At 44.9% G+C, this 18,942-nt stretch overlaps 2 protein-coding genes across 2 annotated transcripts; both read right to left on the bottom strand.

The window, feature by feature from the left end:
- Nucleotides 1-138: 138 nt before the first annotated feature.
- On the bottom strand, nt 139-2,494 carry nol12 (nucleolar protein 12). Its single transcript, XM_058049360.1, has 6 exons — nt 2,310-2,494; nt 1,844-1,949; nt 1,714-1,762; nt 1,489-1,634; nt 1,274-1,365; nt 139-511 (listed from the first exon to the last, which is right to left on the bottom strand). The coding sequence occupies exons 1-6, from the start codon at nt 2,417-2,419 to the stop codon at nt 310-312; spliced, it is 705 nt and encodes a 234-aa protein (XP_057905343.1). The 5' UTR covers nt 2,420-2,494; the 3' UTR covers nt 139-309.
- A 418-nt stretch (nt 2,495-2,912) lies between these two features.
- srebf2 (sterol regulatory element binding transcription factor 2) lies at nt 2,913-18,453 on the bottom strand. The gene is made up of 19 exons (XM_058049895.1): nt 18,159-18,453; nt 14,792-15,132; nt 13,278-13,452; nt 13,040-13,200; nt 12,536-12,955; nt 12,342-12,456; nt 12,139-12,284; nt 11,764-11,968; nt 11,501-11,676; nt 10,460-10,709; nt 9,034-9,203; nt 8,779-8,953; nt 8,500-8,605; nt 8,299-8,408; nt 6,927-7,059; nt 6,508-6,679; nt 5,982-6,158; nt 4,529-4,640; nt 2,913-4,422 (listed from the first exon to the last, which is right to left on the bottom strand). Exons 1-19 carry the CDS (start codon nt 18,250-18,252, stop codon nt 4,220-4,222), a joined length of 3,441 nt encoding a protein of 1,146 aa, XP_057905878.1. The 5' UTR covers nt 18,253-18,453; the 3' UTR covers nt 2,913-4,219.
- Between the last annotated feature and the right edge of the window lie 489 nt (nt 18,454-18,942).

Here is an 18,942-nt window from a genome sequence, read left to right as displayed (position 1 = left end):
CGTGTACATTAAAACGACTCATGTACCTGTTTCCATGTTGACGTCTCGGTACGGTAAAGCTGGGAACACCGTTAGCACATCGGGTAGCATCATGTGACTTAGGGTAAGAATAAAGTTTAATGTATACATTTACTATAGAAAAACACTACATAATCACAATTATTGAAGCGGTGATGGACCCTACACAAACACCTCAGTGTCCAATCACTACGTCCCCGACGGTGCGGAACCGCGGTCCAAATTCCGTACTGGATGCTCCGAATGTGGTCCGTCCCAAAATAGCTTAAACGTTCCACAAAAGGTCATCCTTCAGTCTTCCTGATGCTGCTTCTTCCCCGTCATTCGCCGTCTCTGCGACTTGCTGGTCTTCCTGGCGCTGATTTTACTCTCGCCAACTACGGCCTTCTTGTCCGTTTGCCGGCCTCGTCCTCCTCGGCCTTCCTGCTTCCCTTTCCTCTTCTTCTTCCCTTTGCTGGTGTAAGCGCCGAGCGACGCCGTTAGCGAGCGGATCCTGCACAGTAAAGGGATGTGAACAGATGTGAAGCCGTGCGGGGGTCGAACCCGGATCTGAAGTCAGGCTGTCATAACACAAGCATAATTGCTGCAATGCTAATGTTTTGAATGCTAAAATTAATCATTTTCAAGCATCAAAATCAATTAAATGAACTAAAATACAAATATAAGGCATTCAGAAGATGCATTGAAAAACACTGTGATGATATGCAGTATTCCACACTGGTCACTAGATGTCAGATTTGATCGCAGAACAACAGGATTTCATTGCAGGTTTGAATTCACATCAACACACACTCAAGCACAAGTCTTATTTAATCTTATGTACATTATATTAGGTCAAACAAATGTAAATGTGACTATAGGGGTGTTATTTCATGTCTGGAGGTCTCTAATAATGTTAAAAAAAACTGTATTTAGAATGTCGTAAACAGGTTTTCTATTGTCTAACCACAAAAATATTCCATTGATAAATAAGGGATACTACCTGGCACAAATTCATTTATCACAGTTGGGTCTTGAACCAAATAACAGCGATAAACACATGGACCGTCCATGTGTATTTCTTAAAAAATTGGTTTCAAAAAGTCTGCCAGCATATCAGAATTATTATTTTTGGGCTATAAAAGTTCTGCGGTACCAGCTTTAAGATGTATTATTCAAAGTTTAAATTTGCAGCAGCTTAAGAAACACATCCAATGATACACTTAATAGTACTAATAGTACACAATAAATAGCAATCTGCATCGTAAAAGCTTACTTTTTGTTTATGATCGGATCTCCAGCTTTTCTGGGCATTGTCGTCATCTCCTTATCCTCGCTGTTTTCCTCCTCTTCAGTCTCCCTGCTCACCTGGAAGGCAGAGAAATGGGCAAAGTGTTATATAATACAATAAACAGCAGGTCTTGGATGACTTTACTGTTGTGGTCAAGGAAAGCAGGATGAGGAGAAGTGATGAAAAGTTCACGTCTTCACCTTATTCGTTACTCGTTCAAGTAGATGATTGGAGGTGAGGTCCAGATCGCTGATGGTCGTCACGGTGACCGTGTGATTTGGGTGATCCACCTGAACGGACTCCGTCGTACTGGTGATGACGTCCTCCAGATTGTCCTCACTTTCATCTGGAGAGAAGATCAAACTAGCATAACGTTCCCAGAGTGAGTTCAGGGGAAAAAACGAAAGCCTTAAGCCGACACTCACCGAGCGCTTCTTGGCGCTCCTTTAGCAATTTCATGTATTCTTTATGCCTCTGAAAAACAAAAACACAAACCAAGTTTGTGTAGTTTTGTGTAGTTTTGTGTTTGCATCTATTTTCCAAGCACTGACGTACCTCTTCCCGAACTCTGTTCTGCTCATCCTTGATCTTTTTGCGGATTTCTGCTATTGCCACTTTCCTCCGTTCAACTTTCCTCTTATGGAAACCAGTGAGATACTCCCTGATGACAAGTACAAAATGACTAGTTTGGTTACAAGTGACTATTATTACATTCATTTGGGCCCCCACAAATAGATATGGTACTATCTGGTTACTCTCATTCATAAACACATTATAATGGGACCGTGTGTGTAACCCTGCTTGTTGACACCTGGCCTGCCAGAGAAATAAGATCACCCAGCTGGGAGAATGAAGAGTTTGGATAAACGTTCTCATTCAACAACATGAGTAAATGTGTCTAAACTTATAATACACAGACAAATGTTTGAAACTAATCATGGGCTAATCTTCAGCCGGCTATGCGGTCCATAGTTACGAACTAGTAATAAAAAGTATAATATAATTTAAAAGGTACACTTACTGTCTCTCTTTGTCGTCAAACATGACGACGCATTTGTTTTCTCTCTTTTTGGATCCAGGTTTAAATTTGGCATTGTTGGAGACATTATTGTTCTTTTTTCTGTTTTTCATTGCTCTATGCAACGCTGCACGTGAGTTGTCGCTCTACTTCCGGAATGCACGTTAGCTAAATGGGCTCGACTGGGAACGGACAGCCTGTTTGGTTCCGCTTATCCAAATTTCAATGGAGTGGTATAAAGAACACTGACGATGACTAATGGTTTTTAATTATTTAACGAAACATTTAAAGTTTAAAAAGATAATACAGCCCATTTGTCTCATATTTCACAGTTTTGCCGTAAACCAGCTAAGCCCCGTTGTTCGATAAAAAAAACTGAAGACACATATACCTTTATTTTACGCTAATTACGTTTAAATGTCTTAAAATTATTATTTAAATGTGACATATGTATAATATATAAGTGTAGCTGTTCTGAACAGGGCTGTTTAGACAGGATTATATGTGCTTTATGATCCCACAAGACATTCATTAGTCATTAAGGCACCTAAACTTCTTGAATCTATATATTCAGCAAACATATTTTATTGTAGAAAGACCAAGATCTCCCACCAGCACGTTTTTTTATTATACTGTATATACACATTAAAAAACACCATCAAAATAAACACAGAAAGTAAACCACTTAAAAGTAGAAAGGACAAACGTTTAAAAAGTTGTTACAACAGAAGAATGATAATAAACCGGCCTATCTGTGGCTAACAGAGCATTGCTCGCTTATTTCTTTGTCAAAAATCAAGAAATCCAACGCTCGACATGGTTTGACCTGTTTTCTATTCTAAAAAAAAAAAAGAGATGTAATAATGTGCAGTCTCCAAAAGAAAAGGCAACCCTAACCTACCATTGTAATTGTTTTAAAATGTGTGCGAAAAGCCTTCAACATATAAGACGTCTTCTCCTTCTCATCACTATACTTTATCCATAAAACACATTCAATAAGAACACCAAAACAGGAATGATACAAGTGCCATGTGATGGGTGAGGAAAAAAAAAAAATAAAAACAGCATAAAATATTTTTTGTTTCAAATTCTGGGTATTTTGCTTCAAAAACGTACATCGAATGTGAAACATTTTATATTACAATAAAAAAGTTGGGTTCCCACATTGAAAATCTTTCAATTATTAACCAGTTTGAGGTTTAATGGGGGTAAGAAATATTTTTTATTATTATTTATAAGCGATCATAGACCTTTTATGACACGTTTTTATTTTTGTCGGGCGTTTGAATGAGAATTTTTGGGACGCTGGATCAACTTGGATGCTTAATGCGGGTCCCCCTACGTGAAAAGATAGCATGGTGGCATTTACAAGCTATATACAGTTGGACTATAAACATTCAGTAAATTGTACATGTCCTGTATGCGTGTATGTGTTAAGTAGGCATTAGTTAACAATCCAGCCATCTTTTAAGTGTGATTAAGTGTGATTTTCTTCAAAATGTGATTTTGCCCCACGGTATTTTGAGTATTTTTGTACTGCATGTGAGGTAGATAGGAGGCGACACTACTTAGGTAAAAGAGTGTGTCTTTGTGTCTGAGCGCTGTGCAGCCCTTACAAAGGAAAGCTTGCTAACTGATGACTGTGCAGCTTCCTATCAATAGCGAATCGTATCCCTTTTTTCCTTAGGAAATCATCTATTTCACCTCATATTCTTTATTATATATTATTAAAAATGATGCAGTCAGTTGATTCTGTACCATGAATGGCCAAAAGGTGGTGAAATTGTGGTAGAGCAGAGTAATAGAAGCGCAAATGGAGATGGGTGCACATGATTTGTCATTTAGATACTGCAAGTTAATGAGTTTCATCAACAGCAGCTTGTGTGTGTACATGTGTGTGTGTGTATGTGTGTTCAGGACGCAGCGATGGCCGTGCCCCCGCTGAGCCGCAACAGGATCTGCTGACAATCCTGCAGGGATCGCCGATCGCCCACGCGCTCCAGGATGCGTTTGGCTTCAGCCACCAGGTGGGCACGGTGCCCGGGCGTGGTTAGCAGGGGCATGGGCAGGTGGCGGCAGGCCAGCAGGATGGCGTGCGCCCGCTCCCTCTCGCCCTCTGGCGACAAACAGGAAGGGAAACGGGAAAAGTGTTGACTGGATAATTTTTACGGCTGCGTGGCCACCATGTGTAAAGTGAAGCGGGGGTGTATTGCATTCTTTACCTGCGGTGTAGGAGCCGTGGGTCCGACGTCGCAGGTTGTGATCCAGCAGCTGATGCGTCCTGGTGGGACAGGCTCCTGCCATCAGCCTCACTGTGGTCTCGTGGAGGAACACCTACAGAGGAACACATGCAAGTGAGCCTCAGCTCAATATGATGGAGAATATACATATAACGTTGAGACTATAGGTCAGGGGTCGGCAACCTTTACTATAAAAAGAGCCATTTTACCCCCTCGCACACTAAAAAAAATTAGCTTGGAGCCACAAAACATGGTATGTTTAAAACATTGGAGGGAATTTGGGGGTATCAAAGTAGTTCAGATAAGAAAAGACGAGTTGGAGTACTCTTGCTAGTATTGGATAGGGTGGGGAAAGACAAAATAAGAAGCCAAAAAGTTACCACTTCCACACAAAATAGGAGGATAACTCATTCATTAATTCATTTTCTACCGTTTATCCTCACGAGGGTCGCGGGGGGTGCTGGAGCCTATCCCAGCTGTCTTCTTCGGGGCGAGAGGCGGGGTCCACCCTGGACCGGTGGCCAGCCAATCACAGGGCACATATAGACAAACAACCATTCACACTCACATTTATACCTATGGACAATTTGGAGTTGCTAATTAACCTAGCATGTTTTTTTGGAATGTGGGAGGAAACCGGAGTACCCGGAGAAAACCCACGCATGCACGGGGAGAACATGCAAACTCCACACAGAGATGGCCGAGGGTGGGGAAAGACAAAATAAGAAGCCAAAAAGTTACCACTTCCACACAAAATAGGAGGAGAACTCATTCATTCATTCATTTTCTACCGCTTATCCACACGAGGGTCGCGGGGGTGCTGGAGCCTATGCCAGCTGTCTTCTTCGGGGCGAGAGGCGGGGTCCACCCTGGACCGGTGGCCAGCCAATCACAGGGCACATATAGACAAACAACCATTCACACTCACATTCATACCTATGGACAATTTGGAGTTGCTAATTAACCTAGCATGTTTTTGGAATGTGGGAGGAAACCGGAGTACCCGGAGAAAAGCCACGCATGCACGGGGAGAACATGCAAACTCCACACAGAGATGGCCGAGGGGGGAATTGAACGCTGGTCTCCTAGCTGTGAGGTCTGCGCGCTGTTTTTAAATGAGCTCTAATTTATTTTTTAGAATTGTTAAATATCTCTGGGAAAGTATGACTTATTTTCCTTCATGTTTATCATCCTGTCTGCTCATCCAATCACCAGTCAGAACTCAGGATGCATTCATGATCTCACACAAAAGTTGGATTTTTTAAAACTCATTACAAAGACATGCATTTTCCCCAACTTGGGTGTTAAAAATATTCAAGCATTGCAAAGGGAACCACAACAAAAGAGGCTAAAGAGCCACATGCGGCCCTTGCGGAGCCGCAGGTTGCTGACCCCTGCTATATGTCAACAATCTGAGGTGTTGTCCCGCGTTTACCTTATGTTGCGTCTGTCTGGAGCACTGTGTGAGCTTTCTCAGTGCACTCAGGTCCTTCTGAAAACCGGCCAATTGGGACGCGGGTGCCGGACCAGGTACTCCATTGGTGCTGCTTCCACGCTGCCATAAGCTGGTCCTCAAGGTCAGGAGCAGGTCACAAACCAGCAGCTCCATCGCCTTGGGAAGTAAAATAAAAAAAATTTACAAAATAAGATTTGCAGAATATTAGAGATAATTTAAGTGTAGTTAGGATTTTTTTTTCTTCTCTGGAGCAGCTTTAGGAGACCTCTGTAATGCACTGCAGAAACATTGCAGTGGGCTGGAAGATCATGCAATGCAACTACAATGCACCACAGCCGCCTCCTGGAAGTGTAAGAACAGTAAGTGTGCCTCGCCGGCCAGGGCGCACCAAGGAACGAGGGGGGGGGGGAGTGACAAGGAAGTGTGGGCCATCATGAATCTTAGTACAGCCCGACTATAAACCCAACACAAGCTCGGGTTTAAGGACAAATTGTTTGATTTCTACCTTATGCAGGCAATTCCCAGGCTGGCCGAGGTGCAGAGAGATGCTGGAGCGCAGGAAGTTGCTGGCTTGGTCGCACCGGGACAGGCAGGCTAGCGTGTTGTCTCCCTTCAGAGGCGATAGGCTCTTCTGAACTGCCTTGCACAACAGCAGCACGGCGTTGGGCAGAGGGTGTCTGGAACAGAAAAGAGGATATTATAGGATGTGAAAGCGATTACGGCCGTGCTTGGAGTGAACCCCGCAGCGAGGTGCAGCGCGGTTGCATCATCGATATTGATGATATCTAAGATAAACGGGTGAAACCTCTCTGCATTAAAAGATGCTAATGTTTGCTGAAAAGGTGAAAGGTCACATTTGCGACACACTGCACACTCCCGAGGGGGCCATTTTATGACTCGATGACGAGCAGACATGGCACTTACTCCTGCGTCTGCAGAGCCCTGGGCATTCTCTCTGCATCTGCCAGCAGTGACCTCACGGTGGCGTCTTCTCCCTGGAGCCAGTTGACGGCGGCCTTTAGCACCAACGCCCACCAACGGCTCACCGGATCTCTCACTGGCAAACAAAGATGTGGAAATAAGACACTTGGAGGAAAAAAGCAGTGGTGGTTTTTTTCATCACGTTTGTCTCTGAAGTTCATTCATTCATTCATTTTCTACCGCTTATCCTCACGAGGGTCGAGGGGGGTGCTGGAGCCTATCCCAGCTGTCTTCTTCAGGCGAGAGGCGGGGAACACCCCGGACTGGTGGCCAGCCAATCACAGGGCACATATAGACAAACAACCATTCACACTCACATTCATACCTATGGACAATTTGGAGTCGCTAATTAACCTAGCATGTTTTTGGAATGTGGGAGGAAACCGGAGTACCCGGAGAAAACTCCACACAGAGATAGCCGAGGGTGGGGAAAGACAAAATAAGAAGTCAAAAAGTGACCACTTCCACACAAAATAGGAGGAGAACTCATTCATTCATTCATTTTCTACTGCTTATCCTCACAAGGGTCGAAGGGGGGGTGCTGGAGCCTATCCCAGCTGTCTTCTTCAGGCGAGAGGCGGGGTACACCCTGGACTGGTGGCCAGCCAATCACAGGGCACATATAGACAAACAACCATTCACATTCACATCGCTAATTACAGTCGCTAATTAACCTAGCATGTTTATGGAATGTGGGAGGAAACCGGAGAACATGCAAACTCCACACAGAAATGATCGAGGGTGGGGAAAAGACAAAATAAGAAGCCAAAAAGTGACCACTTCCACACAAAATAGGAGGAGATAGGTTATAATCTTTATCATTATTACCATTATTACTGTTATTATTATCACCAGTATTATAATCATCATTAATATTACCATTTCCATCATTATAGTTGTAACAATGTTTGGATTTTTTTTTTTTTACTATTTAATTTAATTTACGTAGTATTATATGCAGTTCTACACCACTGTAAACTACAATAATAAACATATTCCTCAATGAATGACTAACTAACTTAATAATTATTATTTGTCCAATTACACGTCTTTCCTTCTGTTTTTGGAATGTGGGAGGAAACTCCACACAGAGATGGCCAAGGGTGGAATTGAACCCGAGTCCCCTAGCTGTGAGGTCTGCGCGCTAACCACACGACCGCCGTGCAGCCTCTCTGTGAAGTTCCGAAAAGGGGAAAAAAAAATGCAACCAGGAAATGCCGTGTAGTTATTATGCAGGTCTTCGTTACGCGTGGCAACAAGTGTTTGACTACATGACTAAGATCTGTTGAAGGTTTGATTTCCTGTTCCGTCATACCTGGCGTGATGGTGTGACTGGGCGGGGCAGAGAATGGAGGGAAAGAGGAGGCGGAGTCATCCGTACAGCTATTCAGCTGCTCCAGGAAGTCCAGGGCGCTGGAAAACTCCCTAGAAGAAGAAGGAAACAGGAAATGTACAAGTTGGGTGACGTTGATTGAAAGACGCCGAACCCTCCGATGAAGCAGTGACTCCGCCTCACCCGCGTTTGCCTGCTTCGGAGTCGCTCTGCGGCTGGATGAGGGCGTGTACGGCTCTCTCCAGAAGCTTTCTGCAGAAACAGCGGTGCAACTGGGCGATCGGGTCAGCTGGAGAAATCCATAGTAAACAAAGTAGCGGTTACACAATGTACATACATATATATATATATATATATATATATATATATATATATATATATATATATATATATATATATATATATACTGTAGTACGTTTTCTGGCAAGACGCCATCACTATCTTTTTTTAAATTTGGGTCACCTGGGTCTTCTCTCTGCGACGTAAACACCACATCACCGCTTCCTGACTTCAACGACCAATCACAGCTCAGGAAGAACCGCCTTCCCAATGGCGTGAAAAGCCATCGCAGGCATTGTGGGATCTGCTTTGCGTCCGATTGACCGGCGATGCTCTCAGCACGGCTCAGTAGGTAACCCTGGGAGACACAAAGACAAATGGTGGCACACTCCCACGTGTCGTTATTCCGTGGATAACGTAAGGATGTAGGACACGTACGGGCAGGAAGGAGACGTGCAGCCCCAGTACAGTACGCAGGGCGGCGGCGGCAGTCACGTAGATCTGGGTGAGCTGGGCCGGAGCCATCTTTCCTTGGGCGCTCTCGCTGAGGTTCACGGCGCTCAGAGAGAGAGACAGGGCCCACAAGCCACTACGCTCGGGAAGATTTCCTGAAGGGAAAATACACAAAATATGGACTTTATTTTAGGGTCAGTTGTCAACCAACACATGCTAAGAAACTTAGATATATTTCAAGAGAAGAAAAAAATGCATCTCCACTTTTGGTCCCATTTTTGCCGTGTTTTTTTAAATTTTTTAATTAGTTTTTTTCAGGCGGTACGGTGGACGAGTGGTTACCTAGCAGACCTCACAGCTAGGAGACCAGGGTTCAATTCCACCCTCGGCCATCTCTGTGTGGAGTTTGCATGTTCTCCCCGTGCATGCGTGGGTTTTCTCCGGGTACTCCGGTTTCCTCCCACATTCCAAAAACATGCTAGGTTAATTAACGACTCCAAATTGTCCATAGGTATGAATGTGAGTGTGAATGGTTGTTTGTCTATATGTGCCCTGTGATTGGCTCAGCCACCAGTCCAGGGTGTACCCCGCTTCTCGCCCGAAGAAGACAGCTGGGATAGGCTCCAGCACCCCCCCCCCGCAACCCTCGTGAGGATAAGCGGTAGAAAATGAATGAATGAATGAGTTGTCCTCCTATTTTGTGTGGAAGTGGTAACTTTTTGGCTTCTTATTTTGTCTTTCCCCACCCTCGGTCATCTCTGTGTGGAGTTTGCATGTTCTCCCCGCGCATGCGTGGGTTTTCTCCAGGTACTCCGGTTTCCTCCCACATTCCAAAAAAAAACATGCTAGGTTAATTAGCGACTCCAAATTGTCCATAGGTATGAATGTGAGTGTGAATGGTTGTTTGTCTATATGTGCCCTGTGATTGGCTCAGCCACCAGTCCAGGGTGTACCCTGGCCTCTCGCTGGAAGACAGCTGGGATAGGCTCCAGCACCCCCGCGACCCTCGTGAGGATAAGCGGTAGAAAATGAATTAATGAATGAGTTGTCCTCCTATTTTGTGTGGAAGTGGTAACTTTTTGGCTTCTTATTTTGTCTTTCCCCACCCTCTGCCATCTCTGTGTGGAGTTTGCATGTTCTCCCCGTGCATGTGTGAGTTTTCTCCGGGTACTCCGGTTTCCTCCCACATTCCAAAAACATGCTAGGTTAATTAGCGACTCCAAATTGTCCATAGGTATGAATGTGAGTGTGAATGGTTGTTTGTCTATATGTGCCCTGTGATTGGCTGGAAAAGCGGTAGAAAATGAATGAATGAGTTAGTTACTGTGCCCATCCCATTGACACAACCAAAGAATTCCAAGACTTTGGGGCGGACTAACACTCAATTCCCGCATCATCTCCCACGGCGTACCGGTGAGTTGCAGCTGACTCAGACGATGGTAAACCAGAGCCGCGTCCTTCGCGCTTGTCCTAGCCTCGTCCCCCTCGTGTTTCCCCCCGACTTGGTGAACCAGCCATCCGAGCGGGGTTGGGCGATGCAAACAATAGCGAATCACATTCCAGGACAAGGAGCAGACCAGATCCAGTTTGGTGGAGGGCAGCGCTCTGGTCAAGATGGACAGGCAGGTCTCCAAACGGGTCAAGGCCGCTGCATAATCCCCCTGTGAGAGAAGGAAGGAAAAGAGTCCAGCATGACTGGTCCAGCATGTGACCTGGTCCTGTCACTCATATTTCATAATAGATATAATTTAGCATGGCTTTAAGTGTTCATTCATACTGACTGACATGAACCGAGGAGAGAAAACTGCAATGTCGACATCCGAGGGTGGGCGTTCTACGCCAGCATCACAAAGGATGAGGAATTGAGAGATCGGGAGCTCGGTGAATTTACTTACTGTACACTTAATTATTGGACTTGCAGTCTTTTTGTAGTAATTTAGCCTATTTAGCATCTCATATATGTTCATTTTATGTCTGATGCAACTTCAGAGTGACTTAACAGTCCGGAAATAAATATATAAAAATATATCATTAACATTCATTCATTCATTCATTTTCTACCGCTTTTCCCCACGAGGGTCGCGGGGGGCGCTGGAGCCTATCCCAGCTGTCTTCGGGCGTAAGGCGGGGTACACCCTAGACTGGTCGCCAGCCAATCACAGGGCACATATAGACAAACAACCATTCACACTCACATTCATACCTATGGACAATTTGGAGTGGCCAATTAACCTAGCATGTTTTTGGAATGTGGGAGGAAACCGGAGTACCCGGAGAAAACCCACGCATGCACGGGGAGAACATGCAAACTCCACACAGAGATGGCCGAGGGTGGAATCGAACCCTGGTCCTCCTAGCTATATCATTAACAATTATATTCAAAAATTACTAATCAAGAAACTCATTTTTATTGTTATTTGTGAATAACAACAGGATATTGAAGTGTACTCACGCTCTTCAGGTGCACATCAGCTTGCTTGCGGTGCCTCCAGAAGGACACCGACTTCGGCGAGTGAAGGGGCGTGACGGGTTCCCAAAGGTACAGCACCCGAACACAACCCCACACCGCCCCCAGGCCACTGACGACCCAAACCATCACCCACGGCAACAGACAGCGCAGCCACGTCGCTGCAGTTACGGATTAAAAAAAAAAATAATAATAATAACTTAAGACTCTTTAGCAGCGGCCAATCAGAATTCCAAAGCTTTACTCACCAAAGTCCTGTGTGGGACTCGGGAGCCAGACGAGTGTTCTCGAAGGACCGTGACCCGTGGGGACACTTTGGCTGGATGAAGACTCGGCGCCCAGCAGGGAGGGGAGCGGATTCAGAGACAGGCAGAAGAAGGTCAGCGCGCAGAGGAGCAGACGGGAACGATCCATCACGCCGACAGAGGAAGGAGAGTCCGGTTCGCACTTCATCTGAAAGAACACAACGTAATTAGGGAATAATACAATGGCACTTCCTGTTATGGACAGTACTTCCTGCAGCTGTAACATTACCCAACGTACGATTTGTTAATTATATATATTATTAGGAGTCATTATGATGATTTAACGTAAGTAGATGCTACATTGAGAAGATAACTAACCAGATCGTGGTCGAGCAAGGGGCTGCCAGGCTCCGAGTCCAGACTGTATGGAGAGTATTGGCGCGGGGAACCCGAGTCGGAGGCGGGCGGCGATATCATTCCCATGTCCTCTTTGGGTTCCATGTCCTCAGACAGGATCTCAGGTTCTGAGATAACGACGGTTGCTGATGAAACCAATTAGCTTTAATAAAGATCACACTTACTGTTCCTCTGGTTGGCCATCCTGAGGGTCAAGTTCTCCTGTCGGAGTTTGTGGTTGACCTGCTTCAGGTACTTGATGCAGTCGATGGCTTTGCTCAAGACTCCCGACTTGTGCATCTGAACGTAAACGGACGCTACGTGAAAAAAGCAGGCGAATCGGCGCTCGCTATGGTTCGCTAAATCCAAAAGCACCGACCTTGACGTCGCTGCCCATGACCAAGTCTTTGAGCTCCACGATCTTGTCGTTGATGGATGAGCGGTACCGTTTTTCAACTATGTTGTGCGTGGTTCTCCTCTCGCCCTCCTTCACCACGCCGCCGGTCCCCGGGCTCTGCTCGCCGCTGGATCTGTTGGCATTCGCGTTTTGGGGAGAGCCCGACTGAAGCTGCTTGATGGTGAGCTTATCTCCACCGCCCACCACGAAAGGAATGGTGGTCTTTTGAGGGTACTGGTAGCCGTACAACGGGACTTGCAGGGTGGTGTTCTGGAGGGGCGTGGTCAGGGTGGTGATCCCCGCCGCGTTCTGCATGGTTGTGAGAACCTGGGTACATTCTGGTTTAAGTGTGGTCACAACCAGGGAATCGGTCTTCAGGATCTGAGGCTGCGGAACCAAAACCTGGCAAAGGAAGCACCCGAACGGAGGTCAATGATCTGCTGTGATATCAAAACCCAAACATCAACAGGAACGTTGGAGACTCACGGGGACTTGCTGCACCTGCTGAGGCACAGCGTGGACCGTCGTGGGCGCCGTGGAGAACGTCTGGATGGTTTGACCGCTCGGCGTCAGAAGGCGCTGGTGCTGAATTGTCACCGGTTGGAGCTGCGACGACGTCATGATGCTCGGTACCTGCGGTTGCAGCACTGGGAAGGAGGAGAAGGAGGAAAGACAAACGAGGAGTGAAGATCTGAACAAAAGAAAATTCCACTTCTGTTGAGACCTGGGAAACCGGGAGCCGGACTCTGGTGGCAGATGACCGGGTTTTGGAGAAAACGGGACTGCCCGTTGTTGGACGCAATCATCACAGTTTGGGTCCCCTGTGTCGGGATGGGTGTCGGAACCAGCGTGTGAACTGGGAATCGCTGGGTCTGCATTGGGATGCCCTGGGTCTGCATCTGCATGAACAGGAACAATAATCGGAGTACCCAGGGAAAACATGCAAACTCCATACAGAAATGATCGAGGGTGGGGAAAGACAAAATTAGAAGCCAAAAAGTTACCACTTCCACACAAAATAGGAGGAGAACTCATTCATTCATTCATTTTCTACCGCTTATCCTCACGAGGGTCACGGGGGGGTGCTGGAGCCTATCCCAGCTGTCTTCTTCGGGCGACACCCTGGGTACACCCTGGACTGGTGGCCAGCCAATCACAGGGCACATATAGACAAACAACCATTCACACTCACATTCATACCTATGGACAATTTGGAGTCGCTAATTAACCTAGCATGTTTTTGGAATGTGGGAGGAAACCAGAGTACCCGGGGAAAACATGCAAACTCCATACAGAAATGATCGAGGGTGGGGAAAGACAAAATTAGAAGCCAAAAAGTTACCACTTCCACACAAAATAGGAGGAGAACTCATTCATTCATTTTCTACCGCTTATCCTCACGAGGGTTGCGGGGGGTGCTGGAGCCTATCCCAGCTGTCTTCTTCGGGCGAGAGGCGGGGTCCACCCTGGACTGGTGGCCAGCCAATCACAGGGCACATATAGACAAACAACCATTCACACTCACATTCATACCTATGGACAATTTGGAGTCGCTAACTAACCTAGCATGTTTTTGGAATGTGGGAGAAAACCGGAGTACCCGGAGAAAACCCACGCATGCACGGGGAGAACATGCAAACTCCATACAGAAATGACCGAGGGTGGGGAAAGACAAAATTAGAAGCCAAAAAGTTACCACTTCCACACAAAATGGGAGGAGAACTCATTCATTCATTCATTTTCTACCGCTTGTCCTCACGAGGGTTGCGGGGGGTGCTGGAGCCTATCCCAGCTGTCTTCTTCGGGCGATTCACACTCACATTCATACCTATGGACAATTTGGAGTCGCTAATTAACCTAGCATGTTTTTGGAATGTGGGAGGAAACCGGAGTACCCGGAGAAAACCCACGCATGTAATGTTAGCTTTAGCTCGTGCTAGGCATTATTGTGCCTGTTGTGTTGTGATCATTCAAACACTGCAATAAAAGCCTGTTGTTCCCGCAATAAAGTCTGGTGCTTGTGTGTCTTCACTGAAGATGCCAAGACTGCACAGGCAGATTACTGACCCCTAGTGACCAGTGCCCCATACTACATGTCATCATAATGTCTTTGAATGAGCCTTATCAATGCCTTATATTTCATTTTTCCAATTAACCCAAAAAATACATAAAATGTGACTAATAATAGACTAAACTGTGTAATTTATTAATTAGTATTTATTTAAAAAATAGTCAAACCTGAATGGTGGGCTGGGCCATCGGTTGTGGTTGGATGGGTTGGACCACTTGAGGTCGCGGCTGGAGCGGCGGGGGGCTGCGGGTCACCTGTTGCTGCCCCGTGGACGCTGCGGTCGGGGAGGGGGTCTGAGCAGGAGAGAGAGAAGGTGGGAGGGGCGCAGACCGTCTCCCAGAGAGGTCGACGTTGGGGTAATGGGGGGCAACGGGGGTTGATGTTTGGAGGGTCTGGGGAGTTTGATTGGCGGGTCGAGGGGCGTTGATGAGAGAGCCCGTGGAGGTCATCTGCTCCTCGAAGAGGTCTGGGAAGTCTCCCGCCTGGTTGGTGACGTACTGGAGCATCTCTGAGGGAACGGGGGGAGACGGAAAGGAGTTTTTGTGTCGTAATAAAAATGTAATATTCATTCCAATGTGAATATAAAAACTTTTTCATGGGAAAAGGGATAACTTTAATAAAGATTTCCATGTGTTGTCTGGTGTTTTTGGTTTGGGATCATATCTGGGTTTGCTCTGTGGGCTCTAACTTTGCCCACCAATCCCACTCCAACACCGAACAATTAAAATAATACGGCAACAACACAACCAAAAATATTTTTAGCTCTGTTTACATGTTTAATTATTGACGGCTAAAAATAACGCTGTTCCTGGAAGGCCTAAAACTTGGCAAACGCCCGCAATGACGCTCAAAATCAGCAATTACTCAACGTCCTTGAATAAAAGGGAAAATCTCTGACCAATCAGGAGGAGGTAAGTGTGTCCCTTTCGATATAACCGAGGAGCACGGAGGCTCTTTTACGACCGAAGATAAGCCAAGAAACCCCAGCAAGTTTAGCATACTGGCCTTGAAGTAGAACATAAACTTAAGACAGCGTCTGGGTTTGTGGCCTTGAAAAATTCATGTGCTCATTTTTTTACCGACTGACAAGAAAGGGTTGTAAAACTGTAATTTCAAACGTTGGTAAATTTGAAACCAGATTGATATTTTTGGATATTTTGTAGCTTGAACTTGAAAGAACCAAAGCAACCTGCATCATTTATCACAAACAAAATAGCAACAATGGCAAGTGGAATCTTTATGATGACGGACTGATGTATATTTTGGCGGTAATGGGGGGGCAATTAAAGGACTGTTGAATAAACATGTTTTATAAATAATGAAATAGATGACATCTGAGGAACTTGACGTTGTTGCAACTCATGGACTTGAACGTGAGTGACTCACAACATAACTACACAACATACACTACCGAAAATAGAAGAAGGCAAGTTTTACTTTCACATTGCTCGACTTCAGTACACACAAAACACACAACAGCGATGAACTAAATAAACATTTGCCTGTCAACCTGTCAATCAGCCGTCAATGACACATAGATCTGATCTGAGTGTCTTCACATTTGGAGTAGGACACATGACAGGTTGTTAAGGTGGCTTTAAGGACGCATGTACAGATTGAACAATAAGGGTCCCAGGATTGACCCCTGGGGATCCCCACTGGTTATAGCCAAAATGAATAAAGTTGGGAATTTTCAGAAATTACATTGCGGGAAAAGTTTAAATATTACGAGAATAAAGTCACAATTTACAAGAAGCAAGTTGAAAGGCTTTTGGGGGAAAAAAATGTCAGAAATTGAAAACATAGCTGGAATTTAGCTAGAATATTTTTCAGTATAGTTGGATAGTTCTTTAGTTATTTTTTATTCTTTAGTTAACACACAACAGCGATGAACTAGCATTCTATGCGGGGAACGACGACTCGTCTAACACATTTACAAAAGTGCCCACAAGTCATGCTGGGTAGTCCAGCTGTGACTGTTGCCATTTATTTCATACACGAAAAACCTGGCGATGGATTCAACCACCTTTTAAGAAAATATGGCACTGTTGTGTAGATGACCTCAAAGGCATTTTCTTTTTTTTTTTATACTTTATTTTTATTTATTTTTATATATTTTTAAACAAAACGTCAACAGCAATACAAACACTCAAAGGCATTTTCATTACTTTAGAACTATTTCCATATTGAAAAAGTTTAATAAAACAGCAATTTCCATGTAGAAAGAGTTTAGTAATAATCTCCAAAATTAAGTTTTTATCAACAAATAAAGCAATGACGGTGGAGGGCGTATTAAAAAGTATTAAAAGGCATGTCGATGCCAGTTCACAGAGCTGCTCTTCAACACGTTCCGCCATTCCTGGAAATTATTCACATGGAATGTCTCAGACTGTTAAACAAACAGACCGGACAAAGCAGCTCGGACCCCCCTCCCCTTTGACACAATGGCGCATTCTCAAAGAAAAGACAAATGATGATGTAACTACTGTACAGTCGCAAAGAGAGTGATTTAAAGCTTGCATGAATATAATAAATGTTTAAATGTGGTTTATTTAACAGGAAGCGTCAACATTCCATACCCCGGCTGAAAGGAGTACAGTATGTTGACCTCATGGTGTCTATACGGGATACATTTTTCCACAGGTAACTGGAAAACGATATATTCCATGAGTCGCCGGCCAGGCAAACACTCATTATGAAGTATGAAGTATGTAATGGTTGTCCATGCTGCAACTCGTGCATCAAGCAGTCAATTACGCTTCTGTTGCTTGGAATTCATATTGGAATTCTCTGGGACTATTTTTTTTTTCCGAAATGTGATTGTTAGCGTGGATTTTTTTTTTCCCCCGCAGCCCAATCATCCATCACAAGTCTGTCTCACAGTCGGTACATTCCTCTCTTTGACAAGATGATTAAGTGGGATTAGACGACTCGGTGTGGCCTCAGGATGGGATGGGTGGATGGACTCCCTCATGAAAGCACAACTGCGGCAAATAATGAAAAATATTCTCGCTAAATTTCAGCTATATTTTCAATTTCTTGACATTTTTTTCCCCCAAAAAGCCTTTCAACTTGCTTCTTGTAAATTGTGACTTTATTCTCGTAATATTTAAACTTTTCCCGCAATGTAATTTCTGAAAATTCCAACTTTAATCGTTTTGGGGATCCCCAGGGGTCAATCCTGGGACCCTTATTGTTCAATCTGTACATGCGTCCTTAAAGCCAGCTAAACAACCTGTCATGTGTCCTACTCCAAATGTGAAGACACTCAGATCAGATCAATGTGTCACTGACTGCTGATTGACAGGTCAGTGTGTGGATGCAAATGTTTATTTGTCAAACTCAGGCACAACAGAACAGCTATGACAAATTTTAGCACAGTTATGCAATAGTTTTAGAACGCTTTTATGTTTTATAGAATGATTCTATGACGTGATTGTACCCTTCTTTTCACCAAAGCACTTTGAATTAGCCGTTGTACGAATTTAGTTCTATAAATAAACTTGCCACAGACGGCAGTGACAGTGAACTCACCATCGATGTCCCCTATGGTGAATTCATCTCCTACTAACTCGGCTAAAGTCGGCTCCACGTTCTCCATCGGGGAGATGTACTCGCCACTGTCCATCTTGACCGCCGTCGCCGACTTCGCCGCTGGGCTAAACCAAACGTCCTTGCTCGGCAACGCCTACAACATTTACCTTTTCTACCGAAAACGTTGCGTCGGACAACACCAGTGCCTCAAAAGAGGCAGCGGTCCATCCACTTAAACTCATTTGCAATCATGTTTCATTCTGAGGACGCCATATTGTTTCACGGTAGTTACGTCATTGCCAAACAGATTCGGTGGTGTAAAGCGCCGTCTGATTGGTCCAAAGCGATGTGTTGTTGTCAGCAGACCAGTTGTCACTGACCAATGAAAAAGCCGTATTCTTCGTGGCCTGATAGTACGTCATCCATCAGAAGCTCCAGTCATTTGAATAAACCGCGCCCCCAGTGTCGGCGACAATTAGTGTACTGTAAAACGCAGTACACAAATGTAACACCCGATGACTGAAAATATTAATCTTCATCTCACAAAACTTCTGTGGTTTATTGGAATGTACCAATGCTAACTAATATAAACATTTGTTCATTTCGTTGCTTTTTTTCGCTTTTTTTGTCTGAACACTGGAATATCAGTTTGCCCCTGAAGTGGTCATCATCACGGTGCTGCCCATTGTGGTTTCCGGTATTTTGTAGTAAACATGAAGTGGTGCCTTCACGGTTACGATACTGAACACAAAACCAAAAGTCTTAAGAATGATTTATTTGGTGC

The sequence above is a fragment of the Doryrhamphus excisus genome, chromosome 15 (genome assembly GCF_030265055.1).
Source record: "Doryrhamphus excisus isolate RoL2022-K1 chromosome 15, RoL_Dexc_1.0, whole genome shotgun sequence".
Lineage (NCBI taxonomy): Eukaryota > Metazoa > Chordata > Actinopteri > Syngnathiformes > Syngnathidae > Doryrhamphus > Doryrhamphus excisus.
Note: the sequence above shows the minus strand (reverse complement) of the source record. Positions and strands in the feature narration are given on the sequence as shown.

Excerpts from the sequence above, each read along its gene's own strand:
- srebf2 (XM_058049895.1), bottom strand. The coding sequence starts at position 18,252 with ATGGACAGTGGCGAGTACATCTCCCCGATGGAGAACGTGGAGCCGACT. Across the intron at positions 13,453-14,791 it reads TGGCCCAGCCCACCATTCAG|ATGCAGACCCAGGGCATCCC; the intron begins GTTTGACTATTT and ends CTGTTCATGCAG. Across the intron at positions 8,954-9,033 it reads TGCACGTCTCCTTCCTGCCC|GGTTACCTACTGAGCCGTGC; the intron begins GTACGTGTCCTA and ends TGTGTCTCCCAG.
- nol12 (XM_058049360.1), bottom strand. The coding sequence starts at position 2,419 with ATGAAAAACAGAAAAAAGAACAATAATGTCTCCAACAATGCCAAATTT. Across the intron at positions 1,635-1,713 it reads GGAGCGCCAAGAAGCGCTCG|ATGAAAGTGAGGACAATCTG; the intron begins GTGAGTGTCGGC and ends TCTTCTCTCCAG. Across the intron at positions 512-1,273 it reads GATCCGATCATAAACAAAAA|GATCCGCTCGCTAACGGCGT; the intron begins GTAAGCTTTTAC and ends TTTACTGTGCAG.